Genomic DNA, 21,708 nt, shown 5'->3' on the forward strand with positions numbered 1-21,708 from the left:
TCTCTCTCTCTCTCTCTCTCTCTCTCTCTCTCTCTCTCTCTCTCTCTTCCCCTCTCTCTTACTCCTCCTTTCATTCCTCTCTTATTCTCTCCTCATTCCTCACCTCCCCTAAATAATTCCTATTTGACCCATAAAAGTTGTCTCCCTTAAAATAAAGCTTCCAAGGGGTGGCTAGGTGGTGCAGTGAGTGAGAGCTCCAGCCCCGGAATCGGGAGGACCCAGGATCGGTTCCAGCCTCAGATACTTAACACCCACAGGAAAAAACTCGCTGTGTAACCTTGAGAAAGATACTTAACCCCAATTGCTTTAAAATATATATATATATATATATATATATATATATAAAGCTTCCAAAATAATAATAATGGTCTTGGAGAACAGATGATTTGATATTCCTTTTTCTCTTGACAGAGGGAAGAGGGACTACAAATATAGAATGTCACATATACTATAGACAATTTTTGCTTAACCATTTTTCTTTGTTAAAAGGAGAGATTCAATTTGGGGTAAGAACTAACCGGTATATTGAGAAAAGCCTGTGTGATTGTGCTAGAAAAAGGTACCAATAAACCATTTTTTAAAAATAAAACCCAGCTTCCAATTTGTTTACATCTGTCAAGCATGACCGCTCCAAAGTCAGTGCCATCTCCTTAACCCTACAAACTCTCTCCTCTGTCTTGATATCTCATATTCTAGGCTAAAGCCTAAAAGATTCAGTCTCCAGTTTGGGATAGAAAACAGAGGGAAGAGCTGACAAATGGAGAAGGTGGAAGCAGTTCCAGAACACAGGGAAGGAGCAGGATTAGACTCGCAGACATCCTGCGAAGTTTGAAGGAGGTAATATCTGGAAAAATCAAAGTGCTACTTTTCACAGCAAGTGATAAATAAGGATTTCAGTGCCCTCCAGAGTTGATAGGAGACAAAAACATAAATTGATTCCAGCGAGGTTCATGTTAGGTCTTGGAGGACAGACCCCCCAAATGGCTAATTAGGACACACAAGGAGAGTTTTCAGAGTCTCACCTACAGTGTGAGAGTAATGTCATAGACAAAAATACCACTCTCCTAAAACAAAACCCTTTGCCCACGTCATAGCAAGAACTTGGGTGGGTGCCCCACGGTTCTGACTCAGAAATTTTCCTGATGCCATGTCCTTATAAGTTTATACAGACCCAAGATATAGTTGTGTGACAGCATGAGCAGACCACAGGTCTGCATGTATAACGTGTATAGACCACAGTCATGGGTATGCCCATGATTCATTTCTGCACATACAGGTGTATGGCATTAGGTACAGCCTATAGGCACAGCTAGGTGACTCGGTGGATAGAGTGCTGGGCCTAGAGTCAGGGAGACGTAAGTTCAAATCTGGCCTCAGACTTTTACTAGCTGTGTGACTCTGGGTAAATCATTTAATCTCTGTTTGTCTTAATCCACTAGAGAAGGAAATGGAAAATATTCTATTATCTTTGCCAGTATGGCCCACAGGATCATGCAGAGTCAGACCTGACTAGGGCATGTGACAATAGGTACACACAAAGACACATCTTATGACAGAGGGTATATGTGGTCCGCAGATACAGGTGTGCATGCACAGGCTGTGGATACAGTTATGTGCCAGGATCACACAGTCTTCAGACAGTAGTGTATGCCAGTGTGGGGTCATGGGGATGAAGAAGAGGGGAAGGAGGAGAAAGACCAAAAAGGGAGAGAATGACCAGACTTTAGGGACTGGTCAGATGTGTTAAAAATGAGTCAGAACTCTGGATTTCTACTGGCGGCTGTAATTGTCTGTGAAAGCAGGTAAGACCTCTGAGGAAGGGAATGTGAAAGCAAAGAGCCAGAACTGAGCCCTGGGGAACATCTATGCTTAGAGGACGGAGGAGATTAAAAAGGTAAAGCAAATGGTTGTTATAGGAGGGCTCAGGCAGCCTGTCCTCCAACACATTGAGTCCTTCCCTCCTTCTCTAATCCATCTTGCCCACTCTATCAAACCAATCTTCCTAAAGCACAGCCTCTATCACGTCACTCCTTTGTTCAAGGACCTACTATGTGCCCTATTGCATCGAGTCTAAGGTCTGACATTCAAGGCCTTACATCATCTAGCCCCTGCCTTACCTCCAAACATTGCTCCTGCCTCCAACCCTATATGCACCCATTAAATTGTAAGCTTCTTGAGGGCTGGGATTCTTTCCTTTTTTTGTATCAACTAGCACTTTGCCCTGTTTTTCTGGATGGGTTACACATAATAGACACTTAATAAATTAATGCTTATTGACTTATGACCCTGTGCTCCATCTCAGTTGATCTTCTTTCCCTATCACCACACTCCCAACACATACATACATACACACATACACAGACACACCCATCCCTACACTAGGAATGAACTCTTTCCTTTCAAATCTTACCCATTCTTCAAGGTCCACCTTCTTTAAGAGAGCTTCCCTGGCTATTACAACCCACAGTAACCTCTCTCACCTCTGACTTCTGGCACTTATGAATCTACTCTATTTAATCTGACACTCAAATAGCATCTTTTGTGGCTCTGCCTTCAGAGGCCAATGACTCAGGATCCTTGAAGAACTTGGTGGGCATGCCCAGCATCTCAAGGTCTAGACCAGGAGAAAACTGCCAAAACCTGGTACACTAGGTAAGCCTGAGCAACCCAGCAGAGAAGGCACCTAAGTCCTCCCAGGATCCTAAATCCTTGCCCCTTGTGAAAAAAGCAACAGAAAGGGAGGGCTAGACTGACAAACACTTCCATTGTCTTACAATCATATCCTGTGAGTCAGGCTTATCTTCCCAACTACGGTGTCAGCTCCTTAAGGCCAGAGACCATCCTTCTCCTGTGTCCTCTGAACAGTCAGCCCAGGGCAGGGTACCTAGAAGCTCAACACTTGCCACTCAATCACAGCCCACTTGGTGGACGGTTTCAAATCTATATACTGAAGGCTGGCTCTGCTACCTCCTCCACAGGTCAGGCAGGCAGCTTCCCACACACATGTACAGCCCACAAACAAGTACGCATGTATGTAGGAGTTCATGGGGAATCTTACAGATTGGTGGGACTTAAGCAGAACATGGAGCTGTAGGGGAGAATTGGCCGGGGTCCACTCCTTGTCCCGTCACCGGCCTCCACGTCCTTCTTCTCCTCCACTTTGCCTTCAAAGTCAACATTGTTCACTGTAAGAAGGAAAAAGAGTCAACAGCACAGGTCAATAGCATGGCCATAGAGGCCACAGGTCTAATTCACCACATGCCAGCGGGCCCAACACCATTGAGGCAAATGGAAATACTAAGGGGCTTCTCTCCCTTTTGGGGGCACAGTCTGAAAGGAAGAAAGAACTCCAGGAAAGTACACCGGATTAGGAATCAAAAGATCTAGGTTCTAGCTATACTGTCTGTACTGCTTTTAAACTATGTGACCTTAGATAAGTCATCTAACTTCTTCAAGTTCACATTTCCACCAAATGGTATCTAATGAAATAATGGATGTGAAATTCCTTTGACAACTGTAACGCACCATATGAATGTAAAGTGCTATTTTTGCTCTTGAAACTAATTACTAGTATTATCCTCCCAATAAAGTCCTCCTGCCATGCTTGTGATTTGGAGGTGACCCTGATAGTGGAAGGTAAGATCTGACAGGTCCACACACTCTGGAAAGGTTTGGAGTATAATCCCAATGATGGACTGACTGTCTATTGTCCAAGAACCAGCCAAGTTAAATTTAAGAAGTTCATTACTAGATTGGCCACAGGAAAACCATCTACTAAGGCACAAGGGGGTTGCAATCTGCATTTTTTTTTCATTTTTTTTGCAATCTGCATTGTTGAGGGAGTACCCACTCTAAAGGAATTACAGGCCTTCAGGTATTGGAATATTATTATTGGTATCTGTAAAGCCACAGAGAAAACGTCTAGCGACTGGTTGAAAGAATTAGCCATGCCTTTTGGACCTGTAAAAAATAATAATAATTTACCTAGTAGTTCAAGTTGGATTTTGACAGTTGTACTTGAAAAATGATCAATCAAAGAACTATTTGGAGACAATAAGAAAACTGCATTTTGTTTTTGATATTTTGCATGAATTTGTTTCTCAATTTGACTAGCTGATGCCAACAAGCCAGAATGAATCAGAAATAGCTTTTATTATACTCAGAGTATGGCATTCTCCACCAGCAGTTGATGGGGAATACACTATTCACAATTCAGCAAGCAATATTTATACATCATATGAAACAAAGAAAGAGAGTCATTCATTAAAATGCAGGTGGCTATACAAAGAAGAATAGTATATTTGTTAAAAGAAAATGTAAGGAATATAGATGAGCTTAGTATAGCTAGTTTCACTAAATCGAAGAGAACTGCCCATAAGACCAGACAAGTGAGAAGGACATTCCCAGGACTCTGGATCCTCCACTTTCAGCAACTAAGTCTTTTTTATTGATAAGGGGGGGGGGGTGGAGATGCTGAAGGATACCAATTCATGAAGAGTCACATAAATCAAATTGATTAAGATTGAGTGAGAAGAGTTGGCTGGGCTTGTCCACATTCCTCTTTAGCATCATCTACAGTATGAGAACTGAGGACAGACAGGTCCTGAAAGCAGAGCTAAAGACTATTTTGTTTGGAGGAGAGCTCTGTAGCTGCTCCAGAGAGCTGGAGAATTCAGCTATATGAAGACCTGGCTGGATTTCTCCAAATTCCTCTTTTAGGAAGATCTTCAACCTAAAAGGATCCAACCCCTAAGGTCTGGATCACTTTGCCTTCTACTGCCCACTTTAGCTTAAAGGGGAAAGTCCTCAGAGCTCAAGGGAGCAGCTTTGTAGTTCTGAGAAGCTTTGTAGTTTTCTGGCTTAAGGGAACAGCTTGCCACTAAAGTAATTTTAAAAAAATACTTTTACACTCAGCCAAGGGAACAGAGTGGAAAGCTACAGACCCCAGGTTTAGGGTGACTGTTTATGATGTGTCTGCTTTATTGAAAGAGCTTCATACTGTTTCAGAAGGCTGGGAATGATGAGGGGAAAAAAAGTTTTCTTCAGTCAAGAAGGCAGAGAATCTTAGAATCTCCAAAGAGAAGCAAGTTGTTCTTGGTATCCAGGGGTGGGGAACCTGCAGCCTCAAGGCCACTTGTGGCCCTCCAGGTCCTCAAGTGGCCTCAAAGCTGTAGGTTCCCCACCCCTGACTATAGACTGTTGCTTAAAAGCAACCACTAACATCCAGGCCTGGAACCCAGAGTCTTAAGTTGTTCTAGGCACTCTGATCTACTCATGGATCTCCTACTCATGCTAGGTTTTTATAAATGTATTTCTACTCCCCTCCACAGACACTGTGTATGTACATTGTTAGGAGAGTATGACTAAGATTTATGGGTTTGCTTTGGTTACTCTTAATTTCTCATTCTATTGAAAAAGTGTTACACTACAATTATTCTTGCTTTGGCCTTCTCATCTAATAAATTTTCCACTTTTAAGTGTCAAATGAATCTAGTAGATTAGTATTTTATAAAACTGGAGACCCCAAGTACTGGGGGGAGAACTCACTAGTTGACAAAAACTGCTAGGAAAACTGGAAAGCAGTCTGGCAGAAATTAGGTTTAGACAAAGACGTCACATCATGTGCCAAGATAAGCTCTATATTGGATATATGACTTTATTATCAAAGATCAATTCATAAACAAATTAGACAAGTTAAGGAAGAAATTCTGTTTGGGTTCTATGGATAGGGGGAGCTCGTGATCAAATAAGGGATAGAAAGGTTCATAGAAGATAAAAAAGACAATTTTGGTTACAAAAAATTTTTAAGTTTTTAAAACCAATGCAGCTAAGATTCAAAGGGAAACAGCTAAGTAAAAAATTGTTTGTAGCAAGTTTCTCTGATAAAAGTCTCACACCCAAGATATATAAGGAACAAGTTTATAAGAATAAGAACTATTCCCCAAGTGATAAATGGCCAAAGGATTTGAACAGACAGCTTTCAGGGGAAGAAATTCAAACTATCAATAGTCATATTAAAAAATTACCAAAATCACTAATAACTTTTTTGTTGTTCAGTTATTTCAGTCATGTCTAACTCTTTATGACCCTTTTTGGCATCTTCTAGGCAAAGATACTGGCGTGGTTTGACATTTCCTTCTCCAGTTCAATTTACAGATGAGGAAACTGAGGCAAACAGGGTTAAGTGATTTGCGCAAGACCACACAGCTAGCAATGTGGATTTTAACCCCAGTCTTCCTGACTCCAGCCCTGGCACTCTATCCACTGTGCCACCTAGCTGCCCTACTAATAATTACAGAAATTCAAATTAAAGTAACTGAGTTTCCCCCTCACACTACATTGGCAAAGTTGACAAAAAAAAGGAAAGTGACAAATGCTGGAAGGCCTTCAGGAAAAAAAAAATAGGTATACAAATGCATTGTTGACAGAGTAGTGATATGGTCTAACAATTATGGAAAGCAATTTAGAACTACGTCCAAAAAGTTCAGTAACTTTAGTAACTTTTTTTTAGTAAATATTTAAGATGTACATACTCTTTCACCCAACAATATCACTATCAGACTTATATTCCAAGAAGATCAAAGAAAGAGAAAAAGGATCTATATATGCCAAAATAATCATAACAGCTCTTTCTCTAGTAGCAAAGAACAGGACACCGAAGAGTACCCATTAACTGGTAAACAAATAAATAAGTTATTTGCATGTAATGGAATGTAATTGTTCTATATGGAATGATGAAAAGGGTGGCTTCAGAGATACCTGGGAAGACTTGTATAAAATGAGGAAAAGCAAAGTAAGCAGAACCAGGATAACATTTTATACAATAAAAAGTAACAACAGCAACAATAATAATAGCTAGCATTTTAAAAGTACTTTAAGATTTACAAACCACTTTATAAATATAACCTCTTTTTATCTTCACAACATCACTAAGAGGGAGGTGTCATTATGATCCTTATTTTACAGATGAAGAAACTTAGATAGATAGAAGATAAGTGACTTGCCCAGGGACACACAGCAAGTAAGTCTGAAGCTGAATTTGAACTCCGGTTTTCCTGACTCAAGGTCCAGGACTCTACTTCGCCACCTAGCTTATCACCTCATTGTGCTATTTGTCTTTATAACTTTGTAAAGACAATCAACTTTGAAAGACTTGGCCAACCACAATGGTGCATAGATTATAAAAACTGGCCAGCATAAGTCAACCAAAAAGGACTCATGATGAAGAATGCTGCTCACCTCCTGACAGAGAGATGCAGAGTGAGGCATATGTTGACAGACATGGCCACTCAGGGAATCAGTTTTGTTTGACTGTGCATATTGGATCTAAGAGTTTCCTTTCTCTTTTTTCTTTTTAAATAGGGGAGGTTTAAGGGGGCGAGAAAATATAAAATAGCAAATATATTTAAATAATTTTAAAGAATCAATGGTGTTATTGTTACTGATTTGTGTAAGTGGGAAGCATAACATAGCTCAGGAGTTATAGTGGAAAGTCAAGAATATATTCTTCCACACCAGGATTACCCCTCATTCTCTAAGAATGAGGATCCAGACTTGATGAGTAAGTGACATTGAAGGAGGTTGTGCCAGCTCCAAAAAAGAGAAGGTTGTAGGTGCTGTGGCAGGTGCCATACCCATGGGCCACACTGGTAATATGACTGGATTATTGCCTGCCCATGCTGTACCTGTTGTATTCCCTCCCTCCACCATACCTTTGCTTTCTCTATGCCTTTTCTTTATCCCTAGAATGTCTTCCCTTATCCTTTTTCCCTGTTGAATTCTTACTCATCCTTTAAAGTTCAATTCAAAGCCACTTTGTCTATGAAGCTTTCCCTGCTTCCCTCAGTTGGCAATGGCCTTTCTTTTTGGACTCCACATAGCCCTGTCTCCCTTTTTTATACTATTCTAATACACTTAAGGGCCATTACATGTTTATGTCTCATCTCCTTACTAGTCCCACGGGGGCAGGGACTACTTCTTATTTAAATTAGTAATTTCCTTTAGCACCCACCACAAGCTCACAATAGACATTTAAGAAAAAGTGTGATGAGTGAATGAATAAACAATGAATCTAGTTTTCTATATGGCAGCATAACTGGGCACAAACACCATGAGTTGTCAACTCCTCTTCTAGACTGTGGAGAATCAAGCAGCCATAGCTCCTCAATTCACCTAAGACATCACCACTTCCTTTTCATCCCCAACTTGGATGCTTGAGGGTTCACTATGTAATAATAATAATAGCTAAAATTTATATAATGCAGAGAGTCGTCCACGGGCCTTGAGAGGGGAAGCAGTAACAACAACTAACACTGATGCAGCTCTTATTGTGTGCCAGGCATTGTGCTAAGTGCCTAATGGCTCTTATCTCATCTGACCCTCCGAATAGCCCTGGGAGGCAGATGCTATTATTACCCCCGATTTTGCAGAAGTAAAACTTGAAGGAGATAGTTTCTGGACAAATCAAAATATTACTTTTCGCAATGGGTGACTAATAAGGATTTCAGTGCCCACCGAGTTGATGGTAGCTGAAAATATAAATTGATTCCAAACAGGTTCAAATAAGGACCCAGAGGACAAGGTCATTGTAGATAATCAGGGAAAACAAGGCAGGCTGTAAGAGTAGCCCCTACAGGGTGAAGATGTCATAGACAAAAATGCCATTCTCTCAGTACCAGACCTGATGCACTCATCCTACCTGGGCTCAGAGACTCAGAATTTGGCAACTTCACATAACTCTCAGTCTGTGACTGAACTGGGAAGGAACGCACTAGAGTTGAGACTCTGTCAGTTAGGAAATGAACCCATCCTGGAGAGATCCAGGTCTGTGGTTTGTGGTTGTGAATGAACATGAACATGAGGATTTCAGTACCCAAGCTGACCACAGTTCCTGAGCACACCTTCACAAGCAGAAAAGCTGCAAACAGTCAATAGGAATAATAAAGCCTTGGCTTTATTAGCAATTTAGAAATTCCTGAAATTTTTCTAACTTGCCTCTTTTCTCCTTAAGGACATAACAAATTGACCAGAGAACAAGAGTCTAACCTCCTTAATAGCTATCTCATATTTATTTTGTGTGTATATATATGTATATTATGACTATATGTGTATACACATCTATTATATATATATACATATACACATACATATACATATGTATATATAAAACTACATATAAATATATATAATCTCTCCCTTTGGAATGTAAACTCCATGAGGGCAGGCACTGTTTCACTTTTTGTCATGGGATCGCCACTGCATAGCACAGTATCTAGCCCATACTAAAGGACAGGTATCATTGACCCTCCCTATGGGAGGCAGTTGGAGTGGCATCCATATCTCACCACTGTCTTTTTATCTGCATTGCACTTTCATCATTCCTTTCATCTTTTTCCTTCTCTTCTAAGGTCTGCCAATGATATCCGAACATACTACTGAGGCCTAACCTACCAAGAGTACTGAAGGTACTGCTACCTCTGTTTTAACTAAGCCTTCTGTAGAGGGGTTTAATCTTCTTTGGACTTGTTCGTTTTTTCATTTTTAATTATTTTCATTAGCTGATATTTCAGCTCCCAGGACTGACAGATTTCCTGGGACCATTCATAAAAGATACTGACTCATAAGATGTAATTTGACAAATTAAATCCATTATTATCTGTCAGAGCAGATTTACCACCCAATCACCCAAGGAAGAGGTGGAATAGCATTAGGAAACAACTGTGAAGGAAAGAGGCACCACATTGGAAACTGACCAACATCCTCTCAAATCCAACTTTGTTCACCTACACAGCCTCTCAGGAATTTCCATGGAAGTTACTCTCAAGATTTCTGACTCTACACTGCGCCAAAACCAAAGGACAGGAGCTGGCCCAATATATATGCCCCAGATAGGATTTTGAGTTTAAGAAAAGTTCAGGGAAAAGTTGGGAGGTGATTTTCTGTTTGGAACTAAAAGAACCACAGTCCAGTTAAGTGGTTATTGATAACAGTTCTTAAGAAATATACTTAATAAAGCCATGTGTTATACTTCTTTAAATCTTGTTCCAGTTGGGGGTTGTTATTATATCTTTCTCAAGATGTTTCACTATGGCATAAAAATTACTTTAAGGCCTCAATAGTTGTACCAAACAAACACCCTGTGGCCAGTATTCCCAATTTGGGAAAAAAAACTCTGAGTAAAGTCCCAGTTAAAATCTCTTTGTTTATCCTGAGGATAAATCTAGTTAAATTTGAAGGAGGCTCATCACCAAATGCTTGGCCCCTCATGAAACCATCAACGGAGGTAAACAGGAGTTTCAATCAATGTCAGTGGCAGGAGTACCCAACCTGTTGAAATTATGTTTTGTAAATATTGAATGCACCTTATTTCATTTTAAAGACTTATTGTTTCACATTAGAAAAAAAAACTTTTCGTTGAATGGCAAAGACTATGATAATCCCCTTCTCTCATTTGTCCTCACCCATGAGAAATCTAGTCTGTTAAATTATGAGGACGTAATAAAGACAAAACCACTCACTTAGTAGCAGCTAACATGAAATACAAGAAGAGCATCTAAGAGAGAATAAATGGCCCCCTGAAGTCTGACCTTGCAAATCCAGACTTATAAAGTGAGTGCCAGAGGCACACTAACACTGACTTACCCTTACCTGTTATTTCTGTGTAGAGAATCTTTTATATTAAGACCGTAAAAGCCTGGATTTCAATTAAACAAGCCAATCCAATTTAATTCAGTGTTTGTTGTGTACTTTTTATGGTCCCACTGCAAGGAGGCACACCAACTTGAGTTAGTCATGTGGAAACACAACCCCCTCATTGCCGTGTTAAGTTTAGTTTCACCATCCTTCCTGGAGGACTCATTCAAGGCACCGATTTCTCAAGGAACCCTCCACACCTCTAGGTTCACCAAGGTAACCCCTATCAACTTCTAAACCACGAAATCTTCCTTCATTATTCTCCTCACATCTGTCCTGTCTGCTGTCCTCCCCTGAGCCACCACCGCTGGTCCAGGCCCTCATTATCTCCTACCTAAATCACTACCTGAGCCTCCTCAAGGCCTCCCTGACTCTCTCCTCAGTCCTTCAGTTCCAATCTACCGCACCAAGGATTAATCATCCTAAAACCCTCTTGTTATAGATTTATAAAATGTTAGAAACGTAAGGGACCCTTAGAAACCATCTAGTCCAATCCCCTCACTTTACAGATGAGGAGACAGACTCAGAAATATGAAGTAATTTACCCGTGGACACACACAGTGAGTAATGAACAGTAAGGAAATATTCACTCACTTATGGCAGGACCTTGCATGCACAGCTACAAATGATTCCTTGATCGGATAATACTCATTTGAGATACCTGTGGCACTCCTCAAATGCTTTATGAAGTATGAAATGTTTTGTAAACTATAAAGAATCCAGAATTTGAGAGTTGGAGGGGACTTCTAACACAAAAAAAAAATGCAATCCCTACTACAAATTGTTATTGAGCCTTGAAGATTCCACAGAGCAGGAACCTTTTGAAGCAGCCAAATCCACTCTCAGCTCGAATTGTCAGGAAGCATTTTCCCCCTCAGATATCAAACCTAACTTGGTCTCTTTCTAACTTTCCACTGTTGTCTATGATGGCCTCCTAGGACAATTTAAACTAGTCTAATTCCTTCTCCATGTGACAGTCCTTCTAATACATAAAGACTGCTATCACAGGACCCCTGAGCTTCTTTTCTCCAGGCAAAACATTCCCTATTCCTTTAACCAATTTTTCTTTGATATGGACTCAAGGCCCTTCACCATTTTGTTGCCCTCGTCTACATGTAAGACATGTGTGAGGGATTAATTTGCTCCTATTGTATTGTACTATTGGAAATGAAGAGTAGAATGCTTTCAGGGAAAGCTGGACTTGCAGAAATTGATACAAAGTAAAGGGAACAGAACCAGGAGAACATTGTACACAGTAACAGCAATATTGTATGATGATCAACTGTGAATGACTTAGCTTTTCTCAGCAATACAATGATTCAAGACAATTCTGAAAGACTTATGATGAAAAATGTTGTCTGCCTCCAGAGAAAGAACTAATGGAATCTTAAAGCAGATCGAAGCATCCTTTTTAAAAAAAAAAAAAACTTTATTTTTCTTGAGATTTTTTGGTATATTTTCTTTCACAACATGACTAATATGGAAACATATTTTGCATGACTGCATATATATAACCTATATCAAATTGCCTGCTGTCTCAGGGAAAGAGGAAGGAAAGGAGGGAGAGAAAGAGAAATTTGGAACTCACAGTTTTTAAAAATGAACATTAAATTATTGTTTTTACATGTAGTTGGGGGGGAAATGAAATACTAAATAAATGTAAAGTATAATTCTGGTTTACATGTAAGACTTCTTCCACAAATTTAATGTTCAGATCTTTCTCAAGCCTGAATAATTCTGGGGAAAATACATAAGGAATGAAAACTATATCCAAGTCATTTCATGAATAGAATCACTTGGAGATTGGCAATGTGTCATCACCTATTCATTACCTGATCCCCACCCTCATTAGAATAAAATCCTCTTCCATAAGAGACTATTTTGGCTCTTAAATATATACACCATTCCCCCTAAGAATGTTCCCTTTCACTCTTTTCTAGCTGTGAATATTCTCCCTAAGAAAGCAAGGCTTGTCATCATTCACCTAGGTTCAAAGATCTCAAACTAGGATTCCATTCCTCATTGATTATCAAGACCCGGGGGATCTAGGCAGATGGGACTAGGAAGCTGGGAGAGGTACAGGGGTAAGAGATCAAGAAGGATAAGAGGAAGATGCCAAAAGAACAAGTGTGAAGCCCTACTTCACAACTGGGTCTCTAGGAAGGCAACCCTCTGGTGGCCTTCAAAAACTAAAATGCCTTAAGCTGAGTCTCTTTTTGTGAAGATGCAAACTCAACAAATCCAAAACAGTCGTTATCTTCTCTCCTAAACTCACTCCTCTGAATTTCCCAATATCTGTTGAGGGTACCACCATCCTTCTAGTTTTCCAAACTCAGAATCAATCTTCCACTCTTTTCTCTCTCTCATTCCCCACATTCAAGTAGTTGCCAAGTTTTGTCGATTCTACTTTGACAGCATCTCTAGCACTTTTCTCTTTTTCATTGCAATAGCCTTCTAATTGATCTCCTGTTCTTCCATCTCTCCCATCTTCAATCCATCCTCCATACAGCTACCAAAATAATCTTCTTAAAGAATATCATTCCATATCATTCCTCTATGCAAAGAATCGTTAGTGGCTCCCTATGGTCTCTAGGATAAAATAGAACTTTTAATCTCAATATTTAAAGCCTTCAACAATCTGGTTCCAGTCTACCTTTCCAGACTTATTTCACACCATTCTATCTCACATCCCTGCCAAACTGGTCTACTTACTATACACTACCCCATACCCCAACTCAGTACTCAAACTCCCGGCTACATGCCTTTATACCTGCTTGTCCCCTATGCCTGAGATACATTCCCTCATCACTGTAACCTCTGAGAATCTGAGAGAAATGATTATTAAATAACCAATTATTGAGGAGATCCAATCCCTTCTTATTTACTCATTCTCCTCAAGTCAGCATCTAAAGGACATTGCTGATAATGAGATTGGATTAACTTTCTCCCCAATCATCTTCAGACCTCAACCAAGTGGGGAAGCCCATTGTGCTCTATTTAGCTTAGATGAAGGGTAGATCCTTAAAGGAAAGACAACTTTTAAAGGGGTCAAGAATCTACTTTAATTATATTCACTATTTAAGGGGAAAGGTCAGCACCCTGAACATGGAGAAAATACAAAGAGAGAAATTAGTACAAAGACCAACAGACAGGGCTCCAACTGTCTGAGTAAAGCAATATTGCTATACACTTTACATACATCACTGGAACAAGGGAACACAGACATCAAAGCAGTGAGGGGGCTCTGAACATACAGTTACTCAGAGTCTCGACCAGGAGATCAAAAATCCTTCTCATGAGTGAGCCCCCAAAGCAAAATGCCAACCTCCCAGATTATATAACAAAGACTCAGTCCCTGACTGGCCCAGAGCTCAGCACAGCTGTGAATTATCAGGGTTCAAAGGAGATCAGTTCTTCAGATGGTCACAATTTAGCCTGAGTCTGGGAAAGTGAGCTCCAATAACAAGAAGAAAAAAAAACAAAAAACAAAAATCCCACCTTGCTTGTGCTTATACTCTCCCAGTCCCTCATTAGAATAGGTCCATCTCTCATTATAATATTCATTCTTCTCACTGTTAACCAATCAGAGTTGATTGCCACCCTCAGGAACACCCACTCTTCCAAGGACAGCAGACAGGACAAATGTGAGGGGAATAAAGAAGGAAGACTTCAAGGTTTTAGAAATCATTAGGGGTTACCTTGGTGACCTGGAGGTGTGGAGGGTCCCTTGAGAAATTGGTGTCTTGAATGAGCCCTCCAGGAAGGATGGTGAAACTAAACTCAGCATGGTAATGAGGGGGGTTATGTTTCTACATAACTAACTCAGGTTGGTGCACATCTTTGACATGGAGTAAATTCCATGAGGGATCTTTGGCATTCGAGAATGCCACTGACCTTTTTTATTAATTATCCACTAGCATGATTAATTACCCAGAAACTATGTCTCTCAAACATTTTATACATCACAAACCCTTCCCTTTCTTGACTTAGGTCATAGGAAGTCTTATTGAATCCTCATATACCAAAGGTTCTTAACCTTTTTGGTGTCGTGTATCCCTTTGGCAGTCTGGTGAAACCTATAGACAACTTCTCATAAGTGTTTTAAATGTATAAAATAATATAGAGAAGATTACAAAGGAAACCAAACTGAAATAGAGTCACCAAAGTATTTTTTAAATATGTTCATAGACCCCAGGTTAAAAGTTTCAGCCTAGTCCTCAGTACTTTTTTTCCCTTGCATTGATTTATCTCTTTACAGACTGCCTCTCCCAGGATTGTTGAAGGGCTGACTTTGTTCCTTTTAGTCCCTGAAGCTTTGGAGCAAAGCAACTGCCTCCAGTGGAGCAGTTACTTTAAAAATGCTTGTTGAATTGAATTGAAATGAATTGAAATGCATATATATCCCTGGACCACCCACACAGCCACCCTCCTATTTCAGGCCTTCCTCATCTCTTGCCTGAACTATTTTCATGGTCTCCTAATTGGAGCAGATTTGTTTCATATCACACCCCTTTCCACATTCTCCACCCCATCATTCCCTTAGTGAAGTATTTAATCTCCCACCTCTGTGACAAGCCACACTGCTATGTATCTATGTCCATGTTTCACATACACCTGCTGGTTTTTCACATTAAAGTTTTTCCCTTGGTTTCTGGTTTTTTGGTTTGTTTTTGCAGGGGGGATGGTATGGTCTCTAAGGACAAGGGCTCTTTGCCCCCTTTTTGGTTTGGTGTATAATATCAAGTATATATAGTATCAAGTGTTTAATCAATGGTTATCAAATTGAATGAATCCAAGAGAACTGAGTTAAGAAGGAGCAGGGTGAGGGCAGAGTCAACCCCATTTCCCACTCCCCCATCCCTGACCAAAATGCCAGAACTTCCTGGGTAACATAATCAGCACATAGGGGAACTGCACTTCTATATTGGGTATATCCCTGAAAATTTGTAGGGGAAAAATCTATTTTTGTAAGTTGAATTCTATTTTAAAGTGTGAAAGGCAATTAGAAGAACTCCCTCCCTTGAAATGCAAAACCTCCCCCTCAGTTTATCTGTTTTCCAAGTTTAGATGTTCATATATTGAGTTTTCTTAAAGCCAGGCAAGCCTGCATGTTGATCTCAGGTAAGGAGAGGGAGAGAGAGAGAGAGGCAGGGAGGGAGGGAGGGAGAGAGAGAGAGAGAGAGAGAGAGAGAGAGAGAGAGAGAGAGAGACTGCTGACTCAGGAGTCTTCAGCAAGAAGCCTTTCCCACATTTCCCTGCCCCCCTCCCCCACCAATTGCCAGTGCCTTCTCTCTGAGACTGTATCCCATTTACACTGGATCTATCTTCTAGGAACATGGTTGTTTGGAGGTTGTTGTACCCATTACAACGTGAACCCCTTGCGGAAAAGGACTGTGGCTTTTGCCTGTCTTTGTCTCCCCAGAGCTTAATACAGTGCCTAGTTCATAGTAAGTATTTAATAAATGTTTATTGACTGACTGATTTCTTCCCTAATCTATTCCTTGGATCATAGCCCTTGGTAGGTTTCAAAAAGTCCTAGCCATCTTCTTTCTCACTAATAAGGAAGCTGTTTCCCCCATGTGGCCTGGACTCCATCCCTGCCATGTGGGGTGAAGGGCTCTGAAATACCCAGAATGAGAGGCTGGTGTTAGTAGGGGTATCAAGGATCCCAGAACGCACAGAAGGCAGATATGTATGATTTGGAGGATGACAAGGAGGGCTTCCACTCTGCCCCATCCCATCTTTGCTGGCAGATACCTGAATATCTTAAGAGCTCCAAAAGAGGAAGGGAGGCTTAATATGCCTCCCTCCACACACACACTGATGGAGGGCACACAGTGACTCAGTAAAATACATTAACTCACACTAAAGAACGAGGACTGGGAGGAGAGGTTATCTGAGGAGTAGTTTTCAGCAGAGGAGCAGAAAGAATGAAAGCCAGAAGACCTCCAGAAAGAGAAGGGTAATAATCCTGTCATACCATAACCTGTCATACCATATACAACCATACCATATATAACCTGTCATACCTGTCATACCATAACCATCAACCACATTATACTCCTTGCGCTCAGGCCTGCTCCCAAGACTGCCAAAACTGGGCCCAAAGAACTCCAGCAGGCAGGTCCTCAGGGCACACCAACCCTCTTGTTGGTATCTTTTACCAAAAGCCCAAAGCCCACCAGGAGGGAATAGGGTGGAGTGAAGGCCAGGGAACCACTCACTTGGAACAACTGTGGTCTCTCCAGGGGCAGTCAGGGTTACTGGGATGCGTATGGTGAGGGTCTCCAGGGATGGTTGGGTCATGCGGTGCACATTCTTCTGGTTATCTGCATCCTCTGGTTGCTCGCTCACCCTCTGCAAACAGGTGCTGGGCAGCGTATGAATGGGGATGGCCACCATCCCACCACTGGCCTCCGCCTCACATTGATTCTCCCTGTAACCCAAGAGCAGATGTCAGATCCCTGCCAGCCAGTGCCCATCCACCAGACAGAATAAGCAGACTTGCCACACACCTGCCCCACAGCCCAGACCCTTCACATACTATACACACCCAGTAAATACTTATCAGTCAGAATGACATGATGATTTCTACATCCTGTGGCTCTAAGATATTTGATATGCATTAAGGGTATCCTTATTCTAGAGAATAAGGATTGCAACAGGGCAGGAGAGTCAATTAGATACATTTGAATGAGGACTGGCTTTGGAGTCAGAGGACCTGAGTTCAAATCCCCTAATCATTTACTATCTGCTTCTTCATATTACCTGTATAACCTCGTATAAGTCATTTACATTCTCTGTACCCCGGTGTCTTCATCTCTAAAAACCAGGGTTGAAACTAGAAGGCTTCAAAGATCCCTTCTGCCTCTAAATCTGCAATCCTTTGACCACAGGGGAGAACACCTCCCTGATCTACTCTCCTTCGTCACTAGGAGTTAATAGCTTAGACACTCAGTGCAGGGATTGTAGAGAGGAGAGTGTGTGATCGTGAACAAGCAGGAAACTGTCTGGAGCTGAAGAGCCATTAGGTAATGCTTGATGGAAAATCCCATAAATGATCTGATTTCTATCTCAGCCCAGCAAGACTTAAATTTTCCTCAAGGTCCAGCTGAAAAACTGACCTTCTCCAAGAAGCCTTCCTGACTTAACCTGGGCCACAATGACCTTCCTCTTATCCTGTGCCCATTAGGATATAAGATCCCTGAAGTAGGGACTGTCTTTTACCTTTTTTTGTATCCCTAGCACTTAGCACAGTGACTGGCACATAGCAGACACTTAAAAATGTTTACTAATTGAGTCACTGGTTGGAGGAATCTACCCAGAGCCATAGAACTATGGACTATTAGAGCTGGAAAGGGGCATTATAGGTGATGAAGTTCAACCCTCTCATTTACAAATAAGGAAACTAAGGCTGGGGGAGAGGGGGGGAAAGTGACTTGCTCAAAGCAATAGTGACAGGGAAGTTGGGTTATACCAAAACCCAAACTTTTGAGTTCTCTAAATGTTTCCTCTAAATGGAGAGAGTTGTGAACTAGGAGTTCCAGGTCCAGATCTGCCACTTACTGTCTATGTGCCCTTGGACAAGTTACTTCCTCTCTCTAGGCCTCAGTTTCCTCTTCTGTTAACTGAGAGAGTTGGATTAGATGACTCTAGAGGTCCCTTCTGGCTCTAAAATTCTACCATTGTCCAAAGGTCTCTCTCCAGTGAGACTGGAAATCTATTGGGCTTGCAAAAAAAATGCTAAGAACAACAAATAGGTCTTTTATAGGTATGAAATGAAGCAAGAAAAAGAACAAGATAGAAGAGACCCAATGCTTGGGGCAGACAGCTTAATGCTAATGGACTCAAAGAATGTCTGAAGTCAGACTGAGAAAAATCAGAGCTACTCAACCCTCCTGATTTGCTTCAGCCTAGTTTTATCAAGAGCCAAGAAATCTAATGTGGCCTTAGGCTGCAAGAATGGAAGTAGAGGGTCCAGAATGATGATGCCAGTGCCACTGTTCTGGGCCCTGGTCTGACCCTGTCTACCACATCTGAAGGATCTCACTCAGTTCTTGGACCCAGGATTTTAAGAGGGGCACTGGTGAACTGGAACACATTTAAAGGTGATCGACCAGGAAGGTGTGTGGGCTCTCAGTCAAGCTTCAAAGGCCCACTGAAGGACTCTAAGACCAGGTTCCTCAGGAGGGATTACAGTTACCCCCAGAGAACAGACCTGGAGACAAAGTAAAGATTATAAAAGGAGACAGAATTCTACTCAGTCTAAGGAAGACTTGCCTAGCAATCAGAGCCATCCAAAGAATGGAAGAGACTTTCTTCTGAAGGAATGAGACCTCCATCCCCCACCCCAGAGCTTCAACAGAGGTTAGATAACTATTTGTCAGGGCTAAGGCAGAGTATGTCGGGAAGCATGGAAGAAGGCTGGCTAAAAATGACTTCTGAGGTCCCACCCACCTGAGATTCTAGTAGATTGAAAGATAAACGTATAGATGTGTGTATATGTATATATGTATATTGTGCATATGTGCACACATGATCAATTGCCAACTCTTGCCATTTCTACCTCCCATCTCCATGTACTGACTCCTCCCTTGAAGCCAATGTGTTTGCTCACTCAGGTTCATGGACCTCTATCTCTCCTCCATCTTGGTCCAGCTATATCCTTTTTTCATCAGGTCCTTTCCCATCACCCAAACCATGCACTGAAGTCTGCTATTCTCTGACCCCACCTTCCTCAGTTAATACCTGGAACAGCTAGGTGGCACCTTAGTGCATAGAATGTTGAACCTGGAGTCAGGAAGACCTGAGTTCAAATATAACCTGAGACGCATACTATCTGTGTGATCTTGGACAAGTTGCTTGACTTCTCTTTGCCTCAGTGTCCTCATCTGTAAAATGGGGAATAATAATAACAGCTTCCTCCCAGGATTGTCGTAAGGATCAAATGAGATAAAGCTCTTAGCACAGTGCCTGGCACATAGTTAAGTGCTATATAAATGCTTGCTGCCATTATTACTACTCCCCCACTCCATGCCCAGTGGAAGGAAACTAAGGCTGGGGGAGGTGGGGGAAAGTGATTTGCTCAAAGCAACAGTGACAGGGAAGTTGGGTTATACCAAAACCCAAACTTTTGAGTTCTCTAAATGTTTCATCTAAATGGAGAGAGTTGTGCACTAGGAGTTCCAGGTCCAGATCTGCCACTTACTGTCTATGTGCCCTCGGATAAGTTACACTCTCTGTCTCTCCTCACTGGTCCCAGGGAAATTGAAATTTCTAAGCATTAGCCATGGAAAAGAAGAGCATCTTGGGACCATGCACACAGGAGGTGCTCAGCAAACACCTGAGAAAGGAATGAAGCAAGCTGGAAAATCAAGTGCCAAAGTATCTTCCATCTTAAGTCTAGTCCGGCATGCTCTGCCCTTGGGCTGGTGCTCCGCAGCGGCCCGCCCCCAGACCCTGCCAGGGCCGCGCACTCACTTGGGCTGATGATTGCGCAGCTCTTTCTCCGCGGTCTCCCCCTCCTTCTCTCCGGGATCCTTTTCCACCGAGTCATACATGGAGAGGGCTTTGTGCCTGGTTTTATGCCTCCGAGGAAGCTCCTCTCCGTTCTCTCCCTTGGGTCCAGGCTCTCCTTCCCGGGTCCCGGAGCGGGAGCCCCCACGATGCCGTGCCCGACGCTCGGGCTTGGCCCCACTAACAGTGCCATTGCCTTCTTTGCCCGGTGGCTCTGCTGAGTGCCGGTGGGCACGGTGCCGCCGGTGCTCCTTCTCAGTAGTGACATCCTCCACAGAGCCCCGGCGGTGGTGCCTCCGGCCGCCTTCCTGGCCCCGGGAGCGCTCGCATTTCCCTTCTTTGTTGCCCCCGGTCTCTTTGCTTCTGCTCCGGCGCTGCCGGTGCCGTTCTTCTTTATTGGCAACGCCCGTCTCCCCATTTTCCTCCCTGACACCTTCTACCTTCTCCTGCTCCCCAGCCCCTGTCTTTTCTTTTTCTTTCTCCTTTTCCTTCTCCCTGTGCCGGTGGTGCTTGCGGGGCATCTCAGGGCCCTCAGCAGCCGTGCTAGGGGACACCTTGGTCGGCTCTGCGGCCTCCGGCCCCTCCCCAGCTCCTGCTTTGCCCCCTGGAGCCCGGACCCCTTCTTCTCTGCGGGGTTCCACCACCAGGGGTCGATCCAGGTGAGTCTTCATGTCAGGACGGATGTGGCGGGTGGTGGTATAGCGGAGGCGCTCCTCAGGGTCCATCTCACTGTACAGAGCTTCACAGCTGGCCTGGAAATTGTGTAGACGAATCTGACTTGTGCGCTGCTCCCAAACAGACCTGGCCTTGGCTGAGTTCTGCTGCTTGCTGCAGAAAGAAAGGCAGACAAAGGGGTGAATATCTTTCTGTCTTCACATGCCCACCCACTCCCCCTTTTCCTTTTTTCCTTTTCTTCTTAAACTTGTTTTATCTTAAAAGGTCTAAATTTTTTATTCTGAAGGGGAAATCACATAAGGGAAAGCCAAGGTGTGCACACAGAGATGGAAAGAAATGGCTAGTGGAGGTAGAATTATGGGTGAAGGAAGCTCCTAAATTGTCTATGGTGATAACAGGCCTGTACTGGTGGGGGAGAGGGGAGGAGAAGGAAGGGAATGGTACTTCATGGAGTCCCAGTGCAAGATAAGAGATTCAGAGCTGAAAGGGACATTAGAGTGCAGTGAGTCCAACCTCCTTATTTTACAAATGAGGAAAAACTGAGGCTCAGAGAGGTTAGATGACTTGCCCAGTAAGTGTCTGAGGAAGGATTTGAACTCAGGTCTTCCTGACTCCAATTCCAGTGCCCTCGCCACTGTATAAGGATGGCTCTTTGGGTCTTTCTGGGCTCTGACTCCCATAACTTTGCACTCCACCTTCACTCCTCCCCACCCCCCAATCTATGGCCCTCGTTCCTCACTGCAACCTACTGGGTAGGGGTAGTTTCCCTATAAAGAAATTTCCTTCCATCTCACCTGCCTCAAGGTCAAAATGCACACATGTTGA

The 21,708-nt window shown here is 42.4% G+C and overlaps 1 protein-coding gene across 1 annotated transcript in view; it reads right to left on the minus strand.

Moving 5' to 3' along the window:
- The window catches only part of CACNA1B (calcium voltage-gated channel subunit alpha1 B), a 251,565-nt gene that overhangs the window by 95,969 nt on the left and 133,888 nt on the right, over positions 1-21,708 (minus strand). Inside the window, exons 19-21 of the mRNA XM_069072690.1 lie at positions 20,173-21,036; positions 16,917-17,128; positions 3,059-3,185 (exon numbers count right to left, since the gene is read on the minus strand). Coding sequence (XP_068928791.1) covers positions 3,059-3,185; positions 16,917-17,128; positions 20,173-21,036 — 1,203 coding nt within the window. The remainder of the gene's footprint in view (positions 1-3,058; positions 3,186-16,916; positions 17,129-20,172; positions 21,037-21,708) is intronic.

Source organism: Petaurus breviceps, unplaced genomic scaffold (assembly GCF_028583685.1).
Source record: "Petaurus breviceps papuanus isolate PSGF00001 unplaced genomic scaffold, PetGlider_PUasm1.0 90847, whole genome shotgun sequence".
Classification (NCBI taxonomy): Eukaryota; Metazoa; Chordata; class Mammalia; order Diprotodontia; family Petauridae; genus Petaurus; species Petaurus breviceps.